Below are 13310 nucleotides of genomic sequence, written 5' to 3'. Positions count from 1 at the left end.
GGGGCGGGAGGAGCCGCCCGGCCCCGCCGCGAACAATAGCGGCCCCGGCGCGGGGCGGTGCGGAGCGGGGCGGGCCGGGGGCCGCCGCCCGCCCCCCCGCCCGCCCTCTCCCCGCCCTCTCCCCGCGCCAGAGGCACCGCCGCCGCCGCAGCCGGGTCCATGCCCGCTGGAGCCCCCGCCTGCCGCCGCCCGCAGCCCCGGCATGGACGTTCGGTTCTACCCCTCCGCCCCCCCCGCCGTGGGCTCGCTGCCCGGCGCGGACCCCACTTGCCTCGGCCCGCTGGATTATTATCACTGCAACAAGGTACCGGGGGCTTGTTACGGGGGTCCCCGGCTCGGCGCGTCCCGCCGCTGCTCCGCGGCTTCGGGTGCGGGGAAGGAAAAGTGCCGGCGGCTGCGGGAGGGAATTTTGAAAGTGGTCTGGAAGCGGGGCGGGGGGAGCCGTCGGGTGCCCGGGGAGAGCCCGGCCGGGAGCGGAGCGGAGCGCGGTGTCCGTGTGTCCGTGTGTCCGTGTGTCCGTGCCGGGTTACCTTAACCTCCTCCGCTCCGGGAGCGCTCGGCCCGGGGCGATGCGCGGGGTGAGGAGAGGTTGTTGCTGCGGTTGTTGTCGTGTACTTTTTTTCCTGTTGTTCTTCGCCGTGTCGTTGTTTTGCACCTTCTCCACGAGCTGCGGAGCCGCCGGGCCGGGTCGCGGCTCCTCCCGAGCGGGGTCCGGCCCCGTCCCTCGGCCCCGTCCCCGCCTGCCTGAGCTCCCCGGCGCTGCGCTCCCGCGGAGGGGGCAGCCAGCCCCGGGCTGGGGTGTCCGTGTGTCCCCAGAGCCCCGGCGCGGCGGGGACACCTCCCTCACCCACATCTTCCCCACTCGCTGCGGCTGCGAGGCGAAGGACCCTGCACTTGTAACGGGAGCGGGATGCGCAGGGGACATTTGAGAGCGCGGAGGTGCTGTAGGAAATTTCCCTCATCCTAGAGAAGGCGAAGCGGAGGGGACAGATGCTACTTCAGGGATAAGGAGTTCTCTGCGAGTATCGCCTTGCTCGCTGTGGGTAAACAGCGCTGATGTTTCAGCTACAAAGCCGTGGGATCCAGATCCCTTTGGAGGGAGGGGGATCATCCCAGATGTAATCCTTCCTGCTTTCCGGGCCAAATTCGGGTAATTGCGTTGAAAAGAAGTTAATAAAATGAGAAAATGCTCTCCTGCGCCGGTACAGCAGCTCAGGATGCTCTCGGCTCATCTCACTGTTGTGATACTTTGGGATCGAACTCTTAAAACACAAGCAGAGGGAAATGTGTGTGGCTTCCCAGACGCGGCAAATTAATCTTTATGTCTCAAGAGATGTATTTAACTGTTTCTCTGTCATTGGGTTATTTATCTCATTTTACTGAGTTGTAGCAAACGTAATAGTTCTCGTTTATTTTGAGATGCTGGATTATACTGAAAGGAAACAACTTCCATTGTTTTCGTCGGTATCTGCCTACTGCTGGCTTCGAAGTGTTTTATTATGATTGCCGTTGCTCTTAAAACACTAAATATGCTCTTAAAATACTAAGGAGAGCCGGATCACCTGGGAGCAGGACATGTGTCCTGCTGAAACATCAGCCCGTAGTGTGTGAAAGCAGAAATCTGGGATCATATGAGCGTGAGCTACTGGCAACTGCGGCTGCCCCCAAATCCCGCTGGCTTTCGGAACTCGCTTTTACCAAGAAGTTGTAGGATGCCAACACGATTGACTTTGCCTCGCAGCGTTTTTTTGCGGGAGCTGGGGCTTGTGGCCGTGCTCGCAGCGTCCCAGGCTCGGGGCTGCTGGACCGTGTCCCCCCGGCAGCGCCCGCCCGAGCCTTGGGGCGCGGGGCCCCTCGTCGTCAGCTCATCCGTGGCCTGAATCCCTGAGATTAGTCCCGGATTAGGCGGTCGCAATTGATCCGCGGGTCCTCGCTGCCGCTGCCGGGAGGCTGCGGGAAATCGCCTCTTGTGGGGGTGCAGAGAGCTCAGCCCCGGCGGGCGAGCGGGTGCGATGGGCGCTGGTGCTGGCCGGGGTGGACCGGCCAGCGGAGGGGAGCACCCCGGGTACTGACCGCTGCCACCAGATGCTGCTCTTGTCACTGCTACCGAGGATTTTAAGGCGGCGGCAGAAGAAAGGAAGCGGCTTACCCTTTGCTGATATTCAGGGCGCTTCTTTTTTCCCTCCCCTTCTTTTCTGAGTTATCGAATGACATTTGCTTATGCACAGCCGTGCACGTTTGTCTGTGCCGTGAGGCCGCCGGGGTGAAGCCAGGGATGGAATGGGCTGACTCTTTCCCTGACAGACTGCAGGTGTAACTTCAGCATCAAACCGTGGCCCGGGAGAAGGCGTCTCCTGCTGCTTTTCTTTTGGATAACTCCGGCAGGAGCGGGGTGGGATCCAGCCACCCACAAGAGGATCACCAGCAGCGTGCTGTCCTCTTGTGCCTGCCGTGGGACAAGAGCTCTCCTGCTTCCTGGAGCCACGTGGATACTCTGGGAAACTCCAGAACCTCACACCAATCCCAACCCCACTGCTCCTGTCCCGTGCTGGTGGCTCAGCCCCAGGGCTGAGCTGAGACAGCGTCTGCCTCAAAGCATTTCCACTTAAAAAAGCTACAGAGGAGGGTAGGGTGGACTGCAAAAATCAGAATTCTCCTGCTATGGTGTGCAGATATCCCAGATAAAATCCTGCTCTGGGAAGGACCTGGACATGGAGCACTTACAGGCTTTTTTTTTAAAGTCTGCTTCACTGACTTTGTGGAGATGCTCTAAAGCCCTTTGATTTAAAAGGCTTGTTTTGTTCTGGTATTTTCCCCTTCATTTATTTATTTATTTCTTTAGTGGGGAGGCAGCAAAGCTGGGCTGTGCAGTGTCACTGTGCATAAATAACTCGCTGGGAGCACGGCAGAGCTTTGCCATCGCCATGAGCTGCCGTAGCCCAGAGCAGCCTGAAATGTTAATGGAATTGTTTTGTGCACTTACTGGACATGATATTGTTACCAGGAGGTCTTGGGTCTCGCCTGCACGCTGCAGTCAGCCACAATTCCTCTTTGCAGCTATGCAGGGGCCTATTGCACATCAGCATTTCCATTTCTGAAAGGACAAGGGATGTTTAGAGGGATAATGAATTGGGAGTGTGTTCAGCCCAGGCCTCCCCAGAAGGGGGGAATTTGCACCCTTTCTTTAACTGTTTCCACAGCATCCCTGTTTTCCCTGGAAGGGCTCACCACTGGGAGGGATGGCTAAGGTGGTGAGGGGCTGGACCCCCACAAGTGGACAACAAGAGCCCTCCTGCCCCATCGGGCAGGGTGAGAAGGAGCCCTCCCTGCTGCTGGCTGTATTTGGTGAGGAGTTCTGACAGGTCAGGAGTATTGGTGGCATCGAGGGTGGGGAAAAGGGCTCCCTGTGTAAGCCAGTCCCTGTCACTGGTGATCCTGCATGGAGCAGCCTGCCATGGAAGCTGGCAGAGGAGCCAGCCCGAAACTTCCTGGTGCCCAGGGAGCTGCTGCTCACAGCCTGATGCTCCTTGGTGGGATTTTTAGGGCTGCAGAGTTCTCAGCCCAAGGTGTGGGCATCATAAGGAGGCACCTGAGAGGACAAACTGCAACGAGCGTTTCCCACTCTGGAGTGCTGGCCCCTCCATCCTGTGGGCTGGATCCAGGACCTGCTCCATCACTGGGATTGCAGGAACACCTCTGGTGTCTGCAGAGGCCACAAGGGACTGGGAAAGCTCAGCTGAAAGCATGAGGAAGCTCTCATCCAAACTGGGACACCATCCCTGTCATCAGTCACCTGAGTGCCACTAAACAAAACACCTACCTCTGGTTTGGATTCCTTGTTTAAATTTAATTTAAATTAAATTAAGTTAAATTTAAATTAAATTAAATTTAAAATTAAATTAAAGGGGTCTAAACCCCTTTGTGTGTCCCCTCTGGTCATTTTCCTGGGTATCTGTTGCAGACCCCTTCCTGCTTGCTTGTCAGGAAAGCTTTCACAGGGATTTGAGCTGCTCGTGTGTGCTGCCGGTGTTTTGGGTGAGAGCAGCATGTTCCTCTTCTTCCTAAGGGGATGTTGCTCCCTGGTGGGGCATTTTCCCACCCCTCCAATTACTTTGAGAAAATGTGGGGATTTTTCCTACTGGAGCTCTAGGGAGATTCTGCAGCTCTATTTCATAATAAATAAATAAATCACGGTAAAAAATGTGCATTTTAGTAACACCGAGGCTCGTTCTGCTCTTAGCACAATTTTAGTGACAGGCTCTGGTGTGCTGGCTGATACACCAGCATGGAAGGGTTTTTCTAGATCCTAAATTGTGTGTGTGGGGGGGGGGGGTCCACGAGGCTCAGGAGGGAGTTTTTCCTTCTCAGCCCAAGCAAAGTTGCCTTGGCAAGGGAGGTCTGTGACAGGAATCATGCCAGAGCATGATACCCTGTGCTCTTTCACACAGGGTGTGCAGGGATGCTGTCATGCAGGAGTGATCCTGCTCCTCAGGGGCATCTCTGGGGAGTGAATTATCATCTCTATTCTTCCTGCAGAAATAAATTTAGATATAAATTCTTCCTGTTTGTTTCTGGTGTTACAATGGTTACACTGGGTTAGCACGACTCCCAATTTCCAGCCAGTGGAATTGATGGGGATGGAGGAGGAGGAGGATGATGCCTGGGAATACCAAATCCACACTGCTGTGAGATCCTGGGAGTGCCTGTGGTCCTTGGGAACCCCCGTGCTGGGGGCCCTGTTATTTACCCTGTAGGATTTCTGTAGGATTCATCAGCACCATCAAACCTTTTCCTGAATTTTCCTTGTAGGATTCTGCGGCTTTGCCTCTCCAAACACACCCTCTCTCTTGCCTTTTAGCTGATAAATTGACAAAAACTATTTTGCCAATACACCATTAAAATCTACTAGTTATGTGCTGGGTTTTAATCTGAAATCTTTTAAGAACCCTTCAGAAATGGGATCTGAGCTGGTACGAGCCCGAGTCAATGTAGCAAATGCGTTTCTGTGAGCTGTTCTGTTTTGACTTTTACAATAAATTCTACATTGCAATGATAAACATGATCCCTTTTTCCTTGTTCCAGTACTGCTTTGCCATTCTGGAAGATAAAATGCATTCTTTCCCTTCCTAGTTCCGAAGCCAATTCTGTTTTGAAGTAGCATAAATCTTTCTTTGGAGATGGAGGATTTTGGATGGAGAACAAAGTCCAGCAGATTTTTAATTTGGGGCCCATTCCATTCTCATTTGGCAGGCAGCTCCTGTTGATTTGCAAATATAGATTTTTAATTTTTTTTTTTTCTTTTAGGCCCTGAATATGGGCAAGGGCTTCCTCTGAAACATGGTTGAGTTACTCAGTGGGACAAACCTGCATTCTCCAGAGTGGTCTCTGATGGGTTGCACAGCAGAAAGTTCTTGAAACTCCATTTTTTTTGCCTTGGGCTTTAAGTCAGGAATTGGGAGATAAATAATGAATGTCCATCCAGCCATAGAAAATGTTGTTCTCTTTGCATGCAGGAGAGGAGGCTTTAATCTGGTTGTTTTGGGAACAATGGGAGGTGTTTTGAAGACTGGTCTGACTTGTGTGTAACAACATGTTTGTTTGGGCTGCTTCTGAATAACCTTGTCAAGGGCCTGATTCATGGAAGTCCTTGTGGCAGAGGAGACATCAAGAGACAAAAAATTCAGGATCAAAACTGTACAATTTTCTCTGATTTATTTATGATTCTTCAAATCAATGATTGTCCCCTGAATCGATGATGCAAAGCCTGTGGATGTTACACCACTACAACTGCAGGGTAAATCCATGAACAGCTCTGCCTTGGACCTCTGAGCCTGCAGCAGGCACCAGGATCAGTTTGTGCATCCATAACAGAGAAAACATTCTGTTAATAAACTGTATTTTCTTGTACAGACCAGAGCATGCAATAACTTGGAGGGTGCATGGCTGGTCCTCGTGCCAGGGCAGTGGGAGAGCACCTGGAACCCTGCAGAGCTCTCCCAGTTTTTCATCCTTGTGAGGACGGGCACTGCCAGCTCCTTTCCTGGGGGTCGTTGTTACCATTGTGATCTTCCTGCAGCATTTGCAGAAAAATCTCTCTTTTCATGCTGCCTTCACTTTGCATCTCCTTCCTGCTGGATACAAGGAGCAGGAGGTGAGGATGCTCCACCACCACAGACCGGCCCCACTGGGAGGGGGGAGTGTTTTCCCCTCAAGGTGCAATTTTCCCCTATTACCTTTGTACTCCTCTGTTTGCTCTGTTTGTTTTTTTTTTGTTGTTTTTTTTTCTATATATAAATGAGCTCTAAACGCTTTTACCATAAGTTGGATTATATCTTGCAGTATAAATGAAGCATATAATTGTGTTTTCCTAACAGCTCCACATTAAAAATAAGTTATTGTGTTGGTAATGTGTTTTTCCTGACAATTTTCCATCCGGTGAGTGTGAGGCTTCTGTCTGAACTGCCGTGTAGCAGCACCTCTGCCTCCTCTTGAGATCTTATTCTGTATTCCTCAAGTCAGGCTGAAGTGTTAGTGTGATTAGAGCTTTCAAACTATTAATTCCTAATTGGAGGTTTGAGCTCTAATGTTCCACCTTTGTGATTTTACACTCGTTTTAATATAATTAAATAATGCATAATGTATATTCTATAATTTTACACATAAATTATAGATGGATTGTAATATATTCTAGAGTGTACATCAATTATCTATTATCTAATATAGGATATAAATTATATTATGCATTATATATTATATATATAATTATAGTGTATATTTGGGGATACACAGCTCGGCTTCAGCAGAAAGAAATCTCCCAACAAAACTTACTGGAACAAGCACTGATCATACCACACTTTTAAAAATAGAAGAAAAAAAAAAGATAGAAAACAGCATTAAATCACCTGATTTTGCAGCTATATGACCAGATCAAAATATCTTAATTGTCTGCCTCACCCCCCCCCTCCTCTTTTCCTATTGTTTCCCTCTGGAGGTTTTGTTCTGACGGATGCCATTTCTTCCCTGAAAAATGGCCCTGGCTGCCGTGGTGCTGCAGGCAGAATCTTTGCCTTGTGCCACAGAACCTCTCTCCACCGCCCCCATCTTTTGCATGGATTGCTTGACCTCTGCAGATATAATTAAATCTCTTGCTGACGGCTGAGAGGTTGCAGCTCAGCTCCGTGGCCAAGGGAGCTGGGAGGGAAGTGTTAAATGGGTGCCTGAGCCAGGAATTGTTCTTATGGAGAGATTGTTGGAGCACTGGTTTGTGTTGGTCTCTGCACGTGGTTTCAGAGGAGCCTGATGTGCAGAAATCAGCCCAGCCTTCTGGCAGCTTCTTGGCTTCTAACTCTGGGCTGGACCTGGGCACAGCAGGCTGAATTTTGCCTGTGTTTAAAATGTAGAAGGTTTAGGTTTTTTTCTGTTGTTTTGAGGACTTGGCCCCTTGCTCTCATGCTGACTTTTTTCTCTGGGTTTCTGAGGAGCTCATGACTTAGGTGCTAGGAAAGGAGGGTGACAGTATAAGGACCTGTGGGGTGGGTGGCAGAACTTGCTGCAGCTCTGCCCTGAGCCTCTTCTCCCCATTCCCAAGGAGCATCATCTTCCAGGCAGCAGAGACCCTCAGCCTGGAGGAGAAGGTCTGGGACAGCCCTGGCACTGATGCTCAGGGAGGGTGGAGGACGAGCCCTGGCACATGCCGCCCTCCCCTCTGGTGACATGCCATCATCCTCACTGTCACCCAGGTTGTATTGTCCCCACGACCCCATGGATCCTGTTGCAGCCCCCAGTGGCAAGGAGCACTATTTTATCGGATTAGCTGGATCACAGCAGGTTTCTCTTCCCACAAAACCTACTGATGAGTCGGAGTTTCCATTCCCACCTGGGCTCATCAGGGAGGCTCCATCCCCTTTCTTCCTGGCTGTCTGTGTGTGCAGAGGTGCTTTTCCTCTCCACGTTAGAAAAAACAATCATCTTCCTCCATCTCTGTTCTTGCCAGTGGCCAAGGTTGGGAGATAAGAGCTGTGTCACGATTCTGCCTTTTATCCTCTCCAGGAACTGGCCTAGGTGTCCCTTTCCAGAAGCAGCTCAGTTCAGGGTCCCCCAGACATGTGGGGGGAAAAATTATTTTAGGAATAATTTGAGCCACCCTCGCCACTGCTTATCTGCTGGAGGACATCCAGGTCCATGGAGAAGCGCAAGCAGAGCCTGAGACATCTGAAAGGCTTCTTCCTTCCAAAGATGTGGATCTCCACATTTACACCTATGAAGGAAGTTTCACCTTTCCTGCCAGGTTCACCAAGCCATTTGTTCCTAAACATCTCCCTCTCCCTGGGAAGGTGGTAGGGCTGTGTAGGCTCTTTAGGAGTTGTAAAGCCTTTGCTAAAAAAACACTCAAATGTAACAGATTTAGTGTGAAGGATGATGCTGGGAAGGGGAGGAGATTGTTACAGAGAGCTTGCTCTCATGTGGTGCTGGTCCATGTGGGGAGCTGGTGGAGCTCAGTCGTGTCCCAGCAGTGCAGGCTCCTTTCTCCCCTGAGAGCTGAACCCTTGGTCAAGGAGGAGCTGTTTGATGCTATCCCACCATCACCTCTCCTTTATGCTGTGGGGAAGATGCTCCCAGGGTCCCCTGTGGTGCTGTGGGAGGGCACAGTGTGGGCTGCTGAAGGCCCCCAATGTAAGAAGAACATGGAACTGCTGGAGCAAGTCCAGAGGAGGCCATGGAGATGCTCCAAGGGCTGGAGCCCCTCTGCTCTGAGCCAGGCTGGGAGAGCTGGGGGTGCTCAGCTGGAGAAGAGAAGGATACAGGGAGAGCTCAGAGCCCCTGCCAGGGGCTCCAGGAGAGCTGGAGAGGGACTGGGGACAAGGGATGGAGAGACAGAACACAGGGAATGGCTTCCACTGCCAGAGGGTAAGGATGGATGGGATATTGGGAAGGAATTGTTCCCTGGGAGGGTGGGCAGGCCCTGGCAGGGTGCCCAGAGCAGCTGTGGCTGCCCCTGGATCCCTGGCAGTGCCCAAGGCCAGGTTGGACATTGGGGCTTGGAGAAGCCTGGGACAGTGAGAGGTGTCCCTGCCATGGCAGGGGTGGAATGATATCCAGCCCAAACCATTCTGTGATTTTGTTGTATCACAGTTACTAAACCCTAACATTTTTATTTCCTTTTTGTCAATAAATAACAGATCCATTTCCTGTTTTTTAGTTTTCTTGGGTGCTTCTTTGAACAGAGGGGTTTTGAACAGTCATCTCAGAACATTGTGCCTGCAGTGGAAGAATGATGTATTTTTAGAGAATCAGATCCGTTGTCCCTACTGTCAGAAGAGGGGCAGTGTACCCTGGGTTCCTCAAGTAAAAGAAGAGAAACTGTGACAGCCTGGAAACGAAATGCATGAAAACCTTAGTGAATTCTAGCTGAATTATCTTGGTTCTTTTCAGCTTATGCAATGTCCCAAAAAAGCATTAGAATATCGTGTGAAGAAAAAAAAAGCAGAAGTATTGGGGGGGGGGGTGGGACATAAAGAGCAGAATCTGGGGCTTATAGCAATGGAAAATATCCCCCCCATAGGATCCTGCTCTGTTTGTTCATGCTCAACCCAGGGAGGCAGCTTTTCCTCCGCTGCATTATCTTGTCTCTAAATAGCGTTCAAAGGAGAAAAAGAATGTGCTGTTAAAAATATCAAACTTTTGGGAATGGCTGGCAGACTTGAGCACTGATAAGCATTGTTGATTGAAGATCAAACAGGCCTTGAAGAAAAAACTTCCAGTGAGCACCGTGGGTCCAGCCCTGCAGCCAGACAGTGAGGTCAGCCTTCAATCCACGGATATTTAGGGACTGACACTGGAATTATGGTCTGGGCTCCTCTACCCCAGACGGATGTTGGCGACACAGTGGTTTAAACTTGATAAATCTTTTCAAGCTGAGACCAGCATTTATTACGTGCCAAGAGTTTGCATTGGTAGGTGGTAGCTTTATATATGTATTTTTTCCCTTCACTTAAGATAAAGAGAAAAGGCTGCAGGTCATAGTGTGAACTGAAGACTGCTGGCATTTGTTTTTTAATTAATTGACAACCTGCATTTCTGTGTCACGGTGGCAAATTAATAGTGGGTGGCCATCTGTTTGCAAAGCAGATAGTTCTGGCCGTGCCAAACATGTGGAGTATTTAACCATTTGATTTAAATCAGACCAGAATGGTGGTTTTTTGAACACTCTATAAAAGTGGGTTTTCCATTTAAGAGTTGGGCTTTGAAAAGGAGAAAAATATTGAAACGGTCTTTTTAGCTTCATAAACTTGCAGGCCTTTAAGTGAGTTGTTTGGCATATTTGGCCTTCTTTTTAGGAGAGGCCAAATCCTGGTGGGAAAAACAACGTGGAGCTTCAATCACCTGTGGAAGTGGGGCACCAAATTTATGTGAAAGCACCAAAGAAACAAATACATGTTAAAAATTATAAAGTAGCTCAGGCTGGAAGGGACCTCTGGAAGTGTATTTGAACTAATTTCACTAGCACCTTCTGGGATTGAGATGGCAGAAAAGAAAAATATCAATAGACTTTCTGCTCTAATACAGTGAGAGTCGCAGTGGTGGTGGCTGCAATCAAATGCTAAATAGACCGTTTGCAATAAAAAGGGCTTTAGTTAGAATTAATAAAATGTGAAATGCCTCATTCCTTGGAAAACATGTGGTATTGACTGAGATTTAGAGTATGTCCTGGGAGCAGGGATCTGGATTGCAGGCTCCCGAGCTGGCTCTGGCATCCTTTCCCTGCATGCATTAATATTATTTATTTATTATATTTTTTCAAACTTCATTTTTTGCATGGAAAAGTTACAATGTGCAAGTCTGAGAGGAAATAAGTGAAGAGCTGGAATCAAGGGCAGCCCTGCACAAAATTAGCATCCTCTTTTCCCACTCCTTCACCTTCCTATGTTGTGCATGGCAGGGAGATGATCTTTAAGATCCCTCCCAACCCAAACTGGATTCTAAACCATGATCCTTGTATTGGAGGCAAACCCAGATTTATTATGGAAACTTTCCTGATTAAGTTTGATTTTAAGTCCTGCTATCCAGAGCTGCCCTCCAGGAGCTGCACATGAAGCCACAGATATTTCCCATTTTCAGGGAAGCACTGCTTGAACTCTCTGGGAAATGTGGATTTTAATATCCTCTTGTTTTGAGGAATTGTCTTAGGGTGTTCTGAAGCTCATCTGGGGTTTCTCATTTTTCACCAGAGCTGGAAATCTTGGATAGCTCAGAGGCAGGAAGAGCCTGGTGCTGGATCTGGGGCTTGAGCTTGTGTCACTGTCATCGTGCCATGAGCATGGGGACGCTGCCAGCTTGGAAGGGATGCTGTGCTTGGCACAAAAAGGTCTTGAGAACAGGCTGCTTCCTTTCTTAGCACAGATACAGCAGGAAGGCTGCAGGACCCACAGGCTCCTGGAGAGCTGCTGGGGCTCTTCCCATCCCTGGGACACCAGGCCATGGTGCCGAGGGACCAGATGTCCTCAGAAGCTGTGAGATAGGGCTGGTGGTTGCTCTCCTGCTCTCTGGATCTGGGCATGTGCTTCCAAAAATGTGGAGATGTGGTGCTTGGGGACGTAGTTTAATGATGGTCTTGGCAGTGCTGAGTTGATGGTTGGACTCAATGATCTTGGAGGTGTTTTCCTACCTTAGCATTCTCTCATTGTCTGGTGGCAGTGTGGGATATACAGCAGGACAGAGGCAAGCTGGGCCACCTAGAATTCGGGGCCTCATCTCTTTGGCCATTGTAGAGCCACTTACAAGGCCAGTGGGGTGATCCAGCCAAGTTCTTTGGGGCTTTTTCTGGATTTGATTTGGGATTCTTGGGGCTGTCCCATGACGACCAGGAGCTGGACTTTGATGATCATTAATGGGTCACTTCCAACTTGGAATATTCTGTGATGAACATAACCTCCCAGAGTGAAACCCAGCAACATTAGGCCGAGCCGAGTTAAAAAGGAAGAAGCTTGCGTGACTCAAGGTTTCGGAGCGAGGTGCAGTGATGGAGCCAGGCTCTGCAGGGCTGGCTGGCCAGTGAGCTCCATGCCTTGGGACACTGCCTGGGCTTCTCTGAGCCCCACAGTCAGTGAGAACTGCTCATCCCTCACAGCCCTGGAGCCCCGTGAGGCTCAGCTTTCCCCTGGTCATGACCGAGTGTGGCAGGAGCGCCTTGGTGAAGCACAAAGCTGCGTCCAACGGGTGTGGGGAGGAGGCCAAGTTTAATTCCCTACTTGCCTCAGCCACGATTCAGGCTTGGTTTCCCTCTGCGGAGGCTTCCCCTCTCCCTCTCTGCCACCCGAGTGTTGCTTCTGTTGCATTTGTTATTTATTCCCTTCCTAGCCCGGGGGCTGCTGCGAGAGGTGTCTCTTTGCTCTGCCGGCTGTTCCTGATGCTTCCCTTTCCTTGCTAATACCAATTGTTTCTGCCAAAAGCGCTCGGTGGTGTTATGTAAACCTCGAATCTCACGCTAACGCTGCGATCCGTGGGCTCCCGAAGGCGCTGGATGGGATTCGCCCCCGCGCCGGCTCCGCTGCCATCAGCCTCGTGCTGTGCCAGGGGTCCCTGGGCTGCTGAGCCGAGGGCTGCCTGGCACTGGCCACGACAACCCCGGCCATCTGAGCCAGCACGGCCACTGCCACTGGCAGCTTTAGTGGGAGGCAGGAAGGGTCCCCGGGAGACGCTCGGGGCTGGGGTTGGAGCTGTTTGCAGGGCGGTACCTGCGGAGGAGCGGAGCTGCGTTTCTGGCACACGGGTTTGTGGCGGTGTTGGTGGATGCTGTGGGAGGGTTCTGCTACCACTTGGTGCATCTCCACCCCATCCCTGCCCTCAGTCCAGGGCACAGCCTGCCCGAGCAGTCCCTGTGCTTGCTGATGGAGTTGGAGTTCCTGGAGCATCTTCATTGGAGGTACCATGTTTCATCCAGGCTTACGCCTCTTCTCCTCAGCCAGGTAGTGTTCCATCCAAACCAGTTATTTACCTGGAAAGTGATATTAGCAAAATCCTAATGAATTTCCAAGTGCTGCTTCATGTAATTTGGCAGCCAGGATTCTCTCAAAAGAGGAAGAAAATAAAAGAGAGAGAGAGATCCACCATTGCTGTGTTCCCAACCTCTCCCCAACCACTCCACTGCTGTTGAGAGATTAAAAAGAGATTAAATCCTGCTGAGCTGGCAGGTGATGTTGATGAATGTTTGAAGAGGATTAGGGTAAATCCATTCCTCCTTCTGATTTAGCTCAAGATTTGAACTCATTGATAAAATTTGTCCAGGTTTTACCTCTGAAACCTACTTTGAG

The 13310-nt window shown here is 50.5% G+C and overlaps 1 protein-coding gene across 1 annotated transcript in view; it reads left to right on the top strand.

Moving 5' to 3' along the window:
* Window positions 1–202: 202 nt before the first annotated feature.
* The window catches only part of TOX2 (TOX high mobility group box family member 2), a 153892-nt gene continuing 140784 nt past the window's right edge, over window positions 203–13310 (top strand). Inside the window, exon 1 of the mRNA XM_062505180.1 lies at window positions 203–304. Coding sequence (XP_062361164.1) covers window positions 203–304 — 102 coding nt within the window. The remainder of the gene's footprint in view (window positions 305–13310) is intronic.

Source organism: Cinclus cinclus, chromosome 18 (genome assembly GCF_963662255.1).
Source record: "Cinclus cinclus chromosome 18, bCinCin1.1, whole genome shotgun sequence".
Lineage (NCBI taxonomy): Eukaryota > Metazoa > Chordata > Aves > Passeriformes > Cinclidae > Cinclus > Cinclus cinclus.
Note: the sequence above shows the minus strand (reverse complement) of the source record. Positions and strands in the feature narration are given on the sequence as shown.